Source organism: Centruroides sculpturatus, unplaced genomic scaffold (assembly GCF_000671375.1).
Source record: "Centruroides sculpturatus isolate CEXI.00-Female unplaced genomic scaffold, Cexi_2.0 scaffold334, whole genome shotgun sequence".
Lineage (NCBI taxonomy): Eukaryota > Metazoa > Arthropoda > Arachnida > Scorpiones > Buthidae > Centruroides > Centruroides sculpturatus.
In genome coordinates this window covers 663834-678664 of record NW_019384688.1, presented here as the reverse complement: position 1 = coordinate 678664, position 14831 = coordinate 663834, and the positions used below count along the sequence as shown (strand labels likewise).

At 32.4% G+C, this 14831-nt stretch overlaps 1 protein-coding gene across 1 annotated transcript; it reads left to right on the top strand.

The window, feature by feature from the left end:
* The first annotated feature begins 8649 nt into the window (after positions 1-8649).
* On the top strand, positions 8650-9285 carry LOC111627096. The gene has a single exon (XM_023370651.1). It carries the CDS (start codon positions 8650-8652, stop codon positions 9283-9285), a length of 636 nt encoding a protein of 211 aa, XP_023226419.1.
* Positions 9286-14831: the final 5546 nt, after the last annotated feature.

Below are 14831 nucleotides of genomic sequence, written 5' to 3'. Positions count from 1 at the left end.
TGCACCAGGCGAACAGGGTATAAGGCTCTAGTTTAGTAGTGTTACAGAGTATAATACGTATATTTTAATATATTTTTTAAAAGAAACAAAATCACTGAGAAATGTTACGTGTGTTTAACAACGGGTTCGGAAAACTTTGAAAATGTTAACAACGAACCCGCGCGAACCCGCTGAATATCACCACTGCCTGTACTAGAGTTAAGGTAAAAAAATATAGCCCTATTAGGTTTGTGTCAGTGATTCTCAATCTTTTTTTCGTCACGGTACACTTTTAATAATTTAAAAATTTGGCGGAACACGCGATTACTTCGGTAAGTACCGCAGGACAACTGGTGACGTCATAACAGTGATTTTTAAACGCAGTTGGTTATTTACGTCACATTTTCTAAACGTCTTAGTAACTACCGGCAGTTACCGGTAACACCAGTTACAATTTCTAAACGCGCCCTAGGAAGGTAAAACCGATTAAACTACTTGTCTGACGTCGCTTATGTATGGATATTCGGCACATTTCAAAAATCTCGCGCCACATTAAAATGCCGCGGCACAGTGGTTGAGAATCACTGGTTTACATTCATTCATTTTTTTAACGATAGGACGAAGGAAGTTTCCAAAAAAATAAATATGTAGTGTATGCTAAGTAAGCGTCCTTAAAGAATTCATTATGTTGAGTGGAGACTGTGACTCATCGCGAGCGGCGGAGGGGAGAGCGCCGCCATTTCGAGGTCGTTTCGCCGCGTCACATACTTTCCGTTTCGTATACATTTTGACTCTGAGAAGCTACGACGCTCGTTTCAGTTTCAATTTACAGCTCTCGTCAATATTTATTGATTGCGTACACAAAACATATGTGGAATATTTATGGTGAATACTGTATATATGGTGTTAAAGTTAAAAATTAAGAAAACGGCCTATACTGTATAATGTCGGCCTATACTCGTTGAAAAGCCAAATCAAAATATTGAAATCGTATACGGTCAGAAAGGGCTTCTCAACAGCAAACCAGTGATACCCTAAAACACTACATGATAGAGTGAAGCGGTGCCGGGAACGTAAAAAAACATGGAGATCCGAAGGGCTTCTTACTGTTTTAAGGAATGATTATGACATACATATAATACGCTCAATGAAAATATTACCCGTTAATTCTGGGCTGTTTTTTAAACATTTCCGCCCTGGGTATCCCGAGGGCCTCTTTTAGCAAACTTATTGCAGGGGCGGCCGGATGGTGAGGGATGGAACCAACATATCCGGTCAAATCACCCCACGAAAATTTCCTGGAGTTTTTTCGACCCGTTCGGATTCGATCCCAGATCGGTAGGCTGCTACCTTGACCGCTCCGGCCATCCCGCCATCCTCTAAAATAGGTTAAATCAATTCATAATTCTATATTTTATTTTGGAACCAGCAATCTTTCTATGAAACAGGAACGCGCCAGGATATGTTTTAGTATTCCGTAGGCTTTTAAAGCCTGCATTCCCATAAGAAAGAATATATGAGGCCTGCTGGAAGCCTACGAAGTTTTTTTTTAGGCCCGCATTTAGAAAAGATTGCTGGTTACTCGCNCGCGGGCCGCAGGTTGTGCACCCCTGCTTTATGACTTTTGAGAAGTATATAACACCTTACAAATAGTAAAAAAAATTGTACCATAATATGTATGGAAAAGATGCTCATAAATGTTTAACATGTCAAACTTGATTTAAAAAGTTCTGTTTAAATTTTGAACTTTAGGATATAAAATGTAGGGATGCCCAAAAACTGTCAACCAAGAAAAACTGCAAGAAGAAATTGTTAAAAATCAACAAACATCACACAATACAGTATAAATACACAAACCCGCCAAAAATAAAGCAAAAAACGCACATACAATAATAATGTAAAAGTAAGAGCAAGAAATAACTTGGACATACAACATTGAATTTATGCTTTAAGCACATTTTTTCATTGCATGTGCAGTTCGAGGCAAATTTTTGTCAAATTTTGCATTTAAACTCTGAAATGTTTGAAGTTAGAACTGTTCAAAATATGAGATCCTCCTACTGTATATTGGAAAAACAAATTTCTTTCTTCCTGACTCTTCATTTGAAGATGAACTTATGCAAATGAAAATTTATTTATTTATAAATAAACTTGTTATATAAATCTTAACTATATAAAGTAATTTTGCATATACCTCTTTTTGCTTTTGTCTTTCATCTTCTGCTGCTTCTGCTTCCTCATTATCTTGCGACATAATATTTTCAATATTAAAATTAATAGCAGACTCCGGATTATATATAGTCAGTCCAGAATCCATTCCAATTGCTTATTGTTATCTAAATATAAAATAAAAATAAAATTTTAATACATTTAGTAGTTACACTTTTTAAGTATTAATAAAAATGTTATTTTACATTTTAAAGTAATTATTAATGTATATACATACAAAGTGGTCCACATAAAAGTTATATAGATCAGAATCAATCAATTTTTTATTAAACCATATAGAGCTAACCTTATCATCAGGGTTATAGAAAACGAAAATAATAATTCAAAATTACATTTTAAATCTTCCTTTAAACAATAAATAAACTTGAAGACATTGTAAATTTTTTAAAATTAATAAAAATGCGTGAATTTTATGAAATTAGTATAGAGATGAATTGATTTTAGCAATAATTTAGTATGATAAAATAAGACTTTGTTAAATAAATTAACAAAATTAATTTGTAATATTTTTTCCTTTTGAGATTCAAAATTTTTACAAAAGAATTAAATTGACCAAGGAATTCCCTAATCAATCACAAAAAACATACAATTTTGATCTGTAAACAATTTGTTTTCTAAATCTTAAATGAAGCTTGTTTACATGCATATGAAAATCGAGTAATTGTTTAACTTATAAAATTTATAAAATCTTTGTCCCAATTCTGTAAACTAGATTTCTAGTTTCTATGATTGGGACATTTACCACACATAAGAAATAAGGGTAAAGTGTGAAATGTTCTTTTGGCCTCTTGTGGAAGGCAAAAAGAATGTTTAAATTCTCTAAAAAATTACCCTCTTGATACATCATTCTCATCATATTTGTAAATAATTTTACTATTAAATTGGTAAATTTTACATGACTTAAGACATGATGTTTTCTCAATTAAGAATATTAATTGATACCAAATCAAAGGCCTTGATAAGTCAGAAAAAAATAAAAAAGTAAAGAAAAAAAACAGAAATCTCTCTTTTTTTAAAAAGTAAACTGAATAAGATTATCAAGTACATATGGCCTCCACACATCCTTTCTCTTTTAAAAATGCAAGATATTATGCGCCTTAATCCATTTAATCAATACATTGTCCAAAACTGTCTAAAAATTAAACAAAGCTCGAGTGTCTCAAGTGAAACAGTTGGTACAAGCTTGGGTTTTCTCTGTAAATTTGCAGACAGTCCCCTAGTGATGCAGTCGATAGACACAATGTACATATTTGGAAATCAGAAAATCCCCATCTAGTAAGATAGCATATTTGTGACAGTCCCATAAACATCTTATTACATGATCACATTATTGGATATTTCTTCTTCCACAAAAATGTGATTGATGCAAACATATTTCTAGTCATGCTGATTAATCATGCTAAATCCCAAATGAAACAAAGGCAGTCTACTGTATTCTTTCAACTGGATAGAAAAATCTGTTCATTAGACTTAAGTTCTTTATGACACTTTGAATGAGGCTTTTCCAAACCATTAAATAGACAGGAATGGGCCAATTTATGGTCTCCAATGTCACCAGATATAACTATAGTTTTCAACCATCAGCATTTGGCACTTTCTAGCAGCATTTTGTATGCTCCATCAGTGGACAGACTGCTTTTCCCTTTTGTCAGCATTTTGAAAGAATTTGATATTATTACATAAACATTTTATTTAACAAGTTTAACATCAATATATACATCAAAGACACTATGTATTTCATTACGAACAACTGAAGCAAACAAGAACAACGTTCTCAGATTCCTTCAATTGGGAAAGAACCGAAAGTGATATTTTTATATATGTATGTTGGTATATGTATGAAAATTTTAGCTCAAATATGATAATTTTAAATGGCAAATGAGATAAACTGAATCTTCAAGTCTGCCAACATTAGTATAATCATGTTGGCAGTTAACTCAATTATAGTTGACTCATCAGCAGAATGAAACAAGTTACTTTTACAATTATACCAAATTTTCGAGCAGCACTAGCTTCTCTGCCCAAAATGAAAAAACATCTAATTCATCACTTAAGAATATACAGGCCATACAGTATGAACTTTCTAAAGAAAAAAAACTAGATGGTTCTTTGAGATTTGAGAGATTTTACAAAGTTTCGTAATCTTTGTAAAATAGTAAGTTGATGACAGTTTTACCACAGAGCATTGCTGAATAGCAAAGGAAAAGATATTCAATATGGTAAGAAAAAGAAAATAAATAACCAGAAAAATTATCGTCCTTAATAATTGCATAAATAGATTTATGATATGTCTTATAAAGTATCTGCCCTTTCCTTAAACTGTGATGTTCAAGAGTATAAAGCTATTGCATAATCTTCACAATGTTTATGACAATAGCTTTATAAGATATCATCTGCATAGATAACATTAAATTTTGTTTATTAAAGGTATTTAATATCAGTAATGTGCAAATCAGTAATGTTAATAAGGATTTTTTTCACTTTTTATGCCAGCAGTGTTTTTATTCAAAAATCAGCATTTTTTTACCAATGTCCCAGCTATTCCCCATTCTAAAGGTTGGCAAGTATGCACAACCATACCGGATTTCTTTTTTTAGAGATACGTTAAAGATTTGGGGTAGACGACAGCCACTCCAGATATGAAGACATTACAAAAGCAGATTATAGAAGGAGTCAAATGTACCACACTGCAGATGTTAGAAAATATATGAAGAGAGAATGAATATTGTATTGATATTCATACAATAGTCGAATATCGATACAATATGGGTTCAAATAAAAAAATGTTTATAAAGTCTTTAACTTGTGTATACTGTAGATAAAAAACTTAATATTTGTATTCAATTTGATAATTTTGCATAGTAAGTATTGTAACCAACTAATCAGGATAACAGTTTATAGACACTGACTCTTCGATACATTATTTAGAACGTGAGATAGTATTTACTAGTATCGAAATGATCACATTCAACAATTGACATTTAAGAGATTTTATTATTATTATTTTTTAATATAAAAATGAATTCTATAATTTGCATCAAGCAATAAATTATTTGGCACAAAACATGTCAATAGCAGAAATTGCTTTACCTGGTTGATAATTGAAATTGTTATTAAGATTTTCTTAAATGAGTTTCGAAGCAGCCGCCATGAGGATATACAACGCCATCTGTAAAAATAACTGTTTTTAATGTATACAAGTAATAAATACAGTAAATGAATTGAAAAAATAAAGTGCATTATATTTCTTCCTATTATTTATAAATAGTGAAAAAGGAAACTATAAAATTTTTAATTTAAATTTTGCATATTTTATAATATACCGTAGGATTACATCAGAATAGGCAGTAAGGTTTTTCCAGGCCGATAGTGGATTCTTAAGAGTTTCGTTTCACTGCTCATTACTATACTAAAATTTTCGTTCTATGTCTGTATCCATATAATATCAATACTTATAACAAAATTGGACCGGGTGCCTCAAGTGCTTTTTTTTTAACTCTTTCCGCCCTGTAGGCACTAAGAGGGCCTCTGTTATCAGACCCATTATGGGTATGTATGCCCGACATATTTGAATGGTCCATCCAAAAAATTCCTGGGAATTTTTTCGATTCATCCGGATTTGATCACGGGCTTATCTAGAGCGGTAGGCTGTCATCGTGATCGCTCGGGCATCCGGCCGCTGATAATGTAGGGGTTTTTTTAAACTCTTTCCGTCCTATGGGCACTAAGAGGACCTCTTATAGCAGGCCCATTGTGGGTTCGGCAAGGCCCACAATGGGGAGGCCGGGCGGTGAGGGACGGGGCCCGACATATCCGAATCCCGAGAGGTTCCTGGTAATCCTTGACCCGTCCGGATTTGATCCCGGGTCCCCAGGGCGGTGGGCTGCCACCTTGACCGTTCGGCCATCCGGCCTGATAACGTAGAGATAGTGATGTAAACTTTCATGGCAGGTAGCCTTTATTTTGTGTTTTTGTTATTTTCGTGTTCGATTCTTTAAAGTTTAATTTAAATTATAGTACAGTAGTGAAAATTGAAAAAAAAATTTATACTGAGCAAGTGAGAAAAGCAAAGACAGTAACTTCATTTGAAGTTCCGATGAATATGCCAAAAAGTTGAGCGGTAGGCGTTGCAACACAAAGCGTCATTTATTCAAACAACACAAAGCGTTGTTTGAATAAATACGACTACATATTTCCTAGACTTTATTTATTTATCCTGTAGGCCTATGCCATCTTATTTATAAAGTAGAAAAATATAGTCCTGTACTAGAGTTTATGCCCTATTTAGGTTTGCGTCAGTGATTCTCAACCTTTTTTTCGTCACGGTACACTTTTAATAATTTAAAAATTTGGCGGAACACGCGATTATTTCGGTAAGTACCACAGGACAACTGGTGACATCATAACAGTGATTTTTAAACGCAGTTGGTTATTTACGTCACATTTTCTAAACGTCTTAGTAACTACCGGCAGTTACCGGTAACACCAGTTACAATTTCTAAACGCGCTCTAGGAAGGTAAAACCGATTAAACTACTTGTCTGACGTCGCTTATGTATGGATATTCGGCACATTTCAAAAGTCTCGCGCCACATTAAAATGCCGCGGCACAGTGGTTGAGAATCACTGGTTTACATTCATTCATTTTTTTAACGATAGGACGAAGGAAGTTTCCAAAAAAATAAATATGTAGTGTATGCTAAGTAAGCGTCCTTAAAGAATTCATTATGTTGAGTGGGGACTGTGACGCATCGCGAGCGGCGGAGGGGAAAGCGCCGCCATTTCGAGGTCGTTTCGCCGCGTCACATACTTTCCGTTTCGTATACATTTTGACTCTGAGAAGCTACGACGCTCGTTTCAGTTTCAATTTACAGCTCTCGTCAATATTTATTGATTGCGTACACAAAACATATGTGGAATAGTTATGGTGAATATATATGGTGTTAAAGTTAAAAATTAAGAAAACTTAATATAATGTCGGCCTATACTCGTTGAAAAGCCAAATCAAAATATTGAATTCGTATACGGTCAGAAAGGGCTTCTCAAGAGCAAACCAGTGATACCCTAAAACACCATATGATAGAGTGAAGCGGTGCCGGGAACGTAAAAAAACATGGAGATCCGAAGGACTTCTTACTGTTTTAAGGAATGATTATGACATACATATAATACGCTCAATGAAAATATTACCCTTTAATTCTGGGCTGTTTTTTAAACATTTCCGCCCTGGGTATCCCGAGGGCCACTTTTAGCAAACTTATTGCAGGGGCGGCCGGGTGGTGAGGGATGGGACCAACATATCCGGTCGAATCACCCCACGAAAATTTCCTGGAGTTTTTTCGACCCGTTTGGATTCGATCCCAGATCGGTAGGCTGCTACCTTGACCGCTCCGGCCATCCCGCCATCCTCTAAAATAGATTAAATCAATTCATACTTCTATATTTTATTTTGGACTAGCAATCTTTTCTATGAAACAGGAACGCGCCAGGATATGTTTTAGTATTCCGTAGGCTTTTAAAGCCTGCATTCCCATAAGAAAGAATATATGAGGCCTGCTGGAAGCCTACGAAGTTTTTTTGAGGCCCGCATTTAGAAAAGATTGCTGGTTACTCGCATAGGACCCCAAATTTTATCGCGTGTCGGTTTTTGGAGGGGAAGGGCCTGTTACGTTATAGCTTAAAGCCTTAATTAATAAGTACTGAACTGGTTTTATTTTAAAGCATTGTTGCCGATGTTTTCAAACCGGTAGATCGCGAGCCACTGAAGTAATATGATCGTACACGAAAAGCTTTCTATTTAAACATGTTAAGATACACTGTTCTAGTTATAAAAATTTAACTTTAACGATATTTTTTGAATTATGAACTTTCAATTAAAATTAAATCAAAGGTTACTAGAAAATATTTTATTTTGAAATTTATAAAAAGATTTTAATGTACTTTGTAAGCCAGGGCTGTGGAGTCTCGTAAAAATCTACCGACTCCACTTACCATCCGACTCCGACTCCGTTTCATATACATAACAAGTTGGTAAGTAAAAGGGAGTCGGAGTCCGACTCCACAGCCCTGTTGTAAACACTTAAAAGATAGTTGTATCCAGAACGGGCCCTCATTATGGGCCTGGCAAAACCAGCAATGGCTATGATTAAAAAGGGTGCTCACAAGTAGGAAAAAGTTAAAAATGAAAACTCTTGTTATAAATTAAATAAAAGAGATCTTTCAATTAATTTTCGAATAATTCGGATGACTTTAAATTAGACAATATTGGATCCCGAGTCTTACAGAATTAATTAAATGTCTTAATATTTCCTGTACTCTTAAGAATTTTGATTAAAATTTTTAAAAAATTAATTTATTTTTACGATTTTTAACAATTAATTTAGATAATTCGTAATAAATCCATTCAACAAAAGAATCGTAAGAATAATTAATAAAATTAAGAATGGACAAGTTTTCTGAAAATCTTAGAATTTTACGATTTCTCACAAGCAAAATTGTCAAGGGCGAAAGGGAAAATTCCCGAATTACATTTGAAGAAAAATGCTTGCGATTTTTCAGAAAATACGCCACTTCCGACGATCCTAGGATAATTGATACGCAAGGGATGAAAGATTTGATTGGAGATTTCAACGCGTTAGAGAAATCGAAATACATCAATCAATTAATGAACGCTTGGAAAGAAATAGTCAGAGAGAAAGGATTTTTAATCTTAGACGAAGATTGGATACAAGGATTGAGACAATTGAAAGAAATTATCAACATCAAATTACAAGAGTTTTTAGACGAGTTGATTAATATGAATGATCTCGACGACATGGCATCGTTGTTCGTATTTGACGCAACTCAGATACTTAAGAAACCATCGAAGAATGGCAATGACATAAAATTTCTACAAATATTGTTTAGGGAATGCTCCATATTGAAAGATTTGCACAAGGATGCCACGTTCAAAAATACTTTTAATGGAGTCTGCGATCCTCGACTCGGTAATATCTTTCCCGACGGTGCTATCAATCCCAATGTTTTAGAGAAATTTGCTAAAATAGTGAACTTTTCCTTGGCAAAAAAGAAAATGTGAAGAATCTTCTTTGTTTGATGCTGTCGGAATTATTAAAAATTTGAATTAATTTTTTAAAGTATTCAAAATTATTTTAACAATTCACAATCTTATATAAGTTAACTGTTTTTTTCACGAAATAAATTGTAAATTGAATTATTTTATGCATTTATGATTTTTTCTTGACTCTTTCCACTCTATGGGTATTAACAAGCCTTTTACGATCATCAAGTACTGCAATGGAAAGCGCAGCTGGCAATGAGAAACCAGGCCCAACCATGATCTATAAATAGCCGTGGTCAAACTATGTTTTAAATTCGGTAATACTAGAGTCGATAGATATACTGATCCTTGCGCTGCCAATAGCTCCAATGCTACAAAACTGGAATAATAAATATTTCTGCCATTTCGAGAGTGGCAATCGCTTCACGGCGTAAGTTTGGGTCGAGCATAGGAAGAGTCGAATGTAAACATTCAAAATTTTTTAATATATGAAATATTCTCGTTTTTAACTCAGATATTGCTCGTGTCTTTTTTAAAGGACTGCTTATAAATACTGTTTTAATTCGGTTTTGAACATTATTTATTTGTAAATGTCGTTAATATTTATATTTCTATTAACTGTCATTTTCACGATTTTAGACTTTAAATTAATTCGACTGTTTGTTTTTTTGCTTACAATTTGTGTTCACGATTAAATATTTTTGGGAGTTTTCGTCGAGGAAAAGAAAACGTAGTCAAAAAATTTAAAGTTAAGCCTGTATATATATTAGTAACATTGGATGTCTTCGGGATTCCTGAGAACTCTCTGAATCAGGAAGAAAAGGAAATGATGAGAATTATATACATTTAATTATGGAAATGTATAGAAATGTTAAACTATATGTTAAGACAAGATACATTTAAAGTGTTACAAAAAAAGAGATTTAGGATGGCTTTGGAGTTCATCAAGGTTAAGCCCATATCCTTTTATTTATTTATTAATATTAGATAAATTATTGTAGTTTGCAGTGAGAAAAGAGCTATGATATATGTTATTCACAATTTATATTGTGTTTATTAATTTAATGAGATAGAGAGAAATTAAAGTTCAGCCAATAAAAGTTAGGAACACGTTAGAGATGGGGATTAAAAGTCAGTAAATTTAGTACTTGGATTTCAACTATATAGACTGTTAAAAGAAAAAGAGAAAATTTCAACTATTTAGACAACATATTCAACATATTTACAGGCACATAATAACTTAGATATGATTAAAGGATAATGAGTTAGAGGTCGACAAATAAAATAGTTAAATGTAGGATAGCAAGAGTTCAGACAGAATTGTTAGATATTAACAGTGATAGTGATTAGTGATGACATGGAGGCTAAAAGAAAGACATGCTAGTGATATTTTACATCTATATAAACAAAGGACAGGTGTAGTAGGCCATCAATAAATCTTCATTCATATTCCACTTTTGATAGTGCAGAATATTATATAAATTACCAAAATATGTAGAGCCAATGTGAGTGTAATTTCTCGTGTAAAAAATACAAAGCTATTTCATTCCTAATACTATTTCTCACTATACTAAATCAAGTAAAATTGTATAACATACTTTATTTAGTATTAAAGTTAATAAATTATTTAAAAAATAGTTTGTCTTTATCTGCATTAAATTTCTCTGGCTATTTAAATATATCAGAGGATGAGCTATGGTTTTCCTAATTATATTGTCATATATATGTAAAATGCAAATTTATTTACTTATTTTACCATTAACTATTTATTAAACAGTTTGTTCAATCTGCCAAACATAAAGTAGATATTGATCATAAGTTTCTGTTATCAGGGCATTCATTTCCACCGAGTGATAGAGATTTCGAAGTTGTAGAAATGGCATTAAGAAAAAATAATTTGTTTGTTTGTCTCCAGAATTATTACGAAGTCATAAAAAAGTTTCGACAAAGTAAAAATTTTATTCTGAATATAAGGAAACAAAAGGATTTCATTTCAACTAAACCTCTAGAGGAGACTGGTTTTAAAGGTTAAAGAATACAAATAGAAAAATGGTAAGTTGGTTAAAAATACGTTGGATGCGTTTTTTGAAAACTGAACCATATAAAATGTTCTATGAAACATCAATTAATGAGGATACAAAATTTAAAAATCTGGATTTTCTACTGCTTTGGTGGGAGACCGAGAAACTTCAATAATATTGAATTGACACCACTGTACAAAAATGTAAGACCAATTTCAACACCCAAATACAAAGATAAGACTGACTTATTACCATCTGCTACTATATACCATCTGCACGCTGTGATTACCTTAAATCTTTCCCAAACAGGCAAAGATGAATAAATTATAAATTACGATATATAATATCAGTGTAATATTCCTTAAAAGTGAATAAAAATTGAATATTTTCTATTTATAACTAACATATTAATAATATACTTTATTGTTTTAATTATTTTAAGGATAATATGTCTTTTTCAGGGGTCTTAATTTTTTTTTTAATTTTTGAAAAAGCGTATTTCATGATTTTGAAACTGACTTAAGTCTATTTATGGCCAATAAAAACATGTTATTTTTTAAATAATGTTTATCATACTGATTGGTTAAATAAATTAAACACTTTTAGAAACACAGCATACTACCATGCTATCAGTTACCAACATTTTTAAATTAATTAAAACGCAAACCCTTAAATATTTCGATTTTAAGATAAATGAATTTAGGCCATTTTCAAAATAAACGGCTCAATTATCGGCTTGAAATTCCTTTGCAGTAAATAATTCTTTTAATAAGCATATTTATTTAGTACATAAAATTACACATATATTAATTTTGCGTATCCAATTAACAAAAAAGAAAATGAAGCAGAAATTCGTATGAACTTCGGATAGTGATTTTTAAAAGAAAAATAATACAGGAGTAAGTAAAACAAATGAATTACTGTATTTATAATTCAGCAGAAAAAAAAATCTTTTTGCATTAGACTGGAGATAACTCCCATTCTTCTGACAATGATTCTGTCAGTAGATCATTTGTTTGGTCATCCTCTTCAAATAAACACGTCTGAGAAGGAACACCTCGAAGTGTTTCAGGTCCAGATGTATTTGAAATTTTGTCTATTTCTTTGTCAAAATTTCGGTTACTCAAAGGATGCTCCTGGAAAATGCCTTCTCTGTTTATTTTGATGAAAACGTCATAAAGCTCTTTCAGCAATGACATTTTTTCTTCAGGAATTGCTCGAATCGACGTAAAATTCACATTTTCTTTTGACTTGTCCAAATTCTTATCATAGTAATGAAAATTAGGGTCAGGGTTTGATCGGACTTTTTTATTTTTGTTCTTGTTTCTTTTTATGAAGGAAAAGAAACGTTTTGGTTGTTTCAAGCCCGATTTCAATTCTTCATTCGAAATTGGTAGCAGTGGCTGCATTTCACATTCCAACTCTTCCTCTTCTTCGTTCAAATGAGGACTCACGTCGGTAAAACAGTTCCAAATATGTTCTGTTTGCGTGTATTTATGAAACTTCTTCTTATCGAAAGTAGGAAGTTTCGGTTCTATCATCTGAAAAGGTTGTTTTGTGTCAGTTCCAGTTGTAAATTCTAATCTGTTCATCTTTTCTCGGTTAATGTGTGCCATTACAACATCGTACATCCATTTCTCTACTCGATGTTTGCAGAATCTAATCAACTTTCTTGTGATGTAGAAGATGGCGCATGTTGTTAAAATTACCGCCTGACTTACAAAAACGTACAATAATATATTAAAATTAGTGTTGTCCCAGGCATTTAGTAGTGAATATTCTTCCGGTCTACTACTTTCCGAATTGACGTTATTGTTTATTGTGGTACTAGTGTTGTTTTCTACACTAGAACCTCCAATGACGTGCTTTTGATTTCTGATTTTATTTCTATCTCTTCTTATAGAATTATCTTTCTTGAAGATATGCCATTTGTTCTCGTATGGGGCATACAATTGAGGAAATAATTTATTCTTTCTTAAGGAAATTAAAATGTCTGATTTTTTCTTATCTGGTTCGATCTTTAGAATTTGTTTTGGTAAGAAAACTTGATCCATTTCATTGGAGTTTCCGTTTTCTTTCAGTTGCTCGGATCGAATCGGAATTTTTCCATCTTTTGACTCGTCCGCTAGATGAATGTTGTCACGTTTAGTCCAAAATATTCCTTTTGTATTACTTTCACTTGGAAGTAATACGAAAATAATCGTAAAAACAATGAAAATCTTAATCATTTTCTAACGAATTGCACAAATCGCCTTGAAATCACTTCAACAAAGAACCTCTCAACAATTGCGAAAATTACATTGTTGACGTCGTGAAATCTAGCAAATGTTTTATACTAAAAAATATGAAATTATTGAAATAAATTTTCATAAAAAATATAAGTTTTTATTTTCTATATCACCGACACAAACTGCGAAAATTAATGTGAAGCCATTTAGCACGTTTTCTCCTACGTTTTACAATTAAGTACCGTTTAAATTCTTTTTAAAAAATAAAATTTTATTTCAGAAAATGGCATTAATTTAGTTTGTATAATCGAAACACTGTAAGAAGTGTTAGAAAAAACGACATTGCTCCATGCTTATCGGATTATGAAAATTTAATTAGTGTCACTTTGATTAGGAAGCTATAGTATAAGACATTCTAAATCTCCTCTTATTACAATAATAATAGTAAAGACCTTGATATATTTCCAACCAGTAGCCGATTTGAAAGAAACTTCCGGGATGCATCATCCTTGGCAGATCACTCACGTAATCAAATAAAACAAACAAATTCTAACGAGCGATTATTTATTGTGACCGTCATAATGCCGGGCTGCAACTTTTCGTCATAATTTTCTCAATTCTTTTAGTGATGATCTTGCCCCTGTACATCATACTTTTCCTGTTAGCAATAAAGTCGTGTCGGTCATATATCTAACTCCGCTCCGTGAATCGGAGGTAACATACTTACGTTTTAAACCGAAAGTTTGTATAGAATACAGTTAATCTGGGCCTCCTCCCCTAAGCTTTTGACATCGGTCTTGACTTTCATATATCTAACTTCATTCTTGAGATTAAGGAAGGACAGATAGATACGGGACTACAGAGAGAATTTATAAGTTTACAATTTTTTTAAATTGCAGCCCAATAATTTTTCCATAAACGCAATATTTACGAAAACATACATTCTGCATAGTTTTTTTAATTTTAGAAATTAAATAGAAATAAATTTAATAGAAATAATTTAATAGAAATTAATTTTGATAAAATTATTTTCCCGTTTTTAAATAAATAATATCGTTTTCGGTATCTGAGTATATATATATATATATAAATGTATGCTTAAAGAATAGACCTACGTAAATTTTTATAATTAAAATATACAATGGCCTGGTTTAAAAAGCATGGTATAGAAATTGAACTTCAATGGATGTCCGTTCAGTAGCCTAGCGTAGTGGGGCGGCCCGCCCCGGGCGGCACTTTTTAGGGGGCGGCAAAATTTCACAATAATTAATAATAATATCTTGTAAAAATTTGAACCATTCTAATCTATATTTGC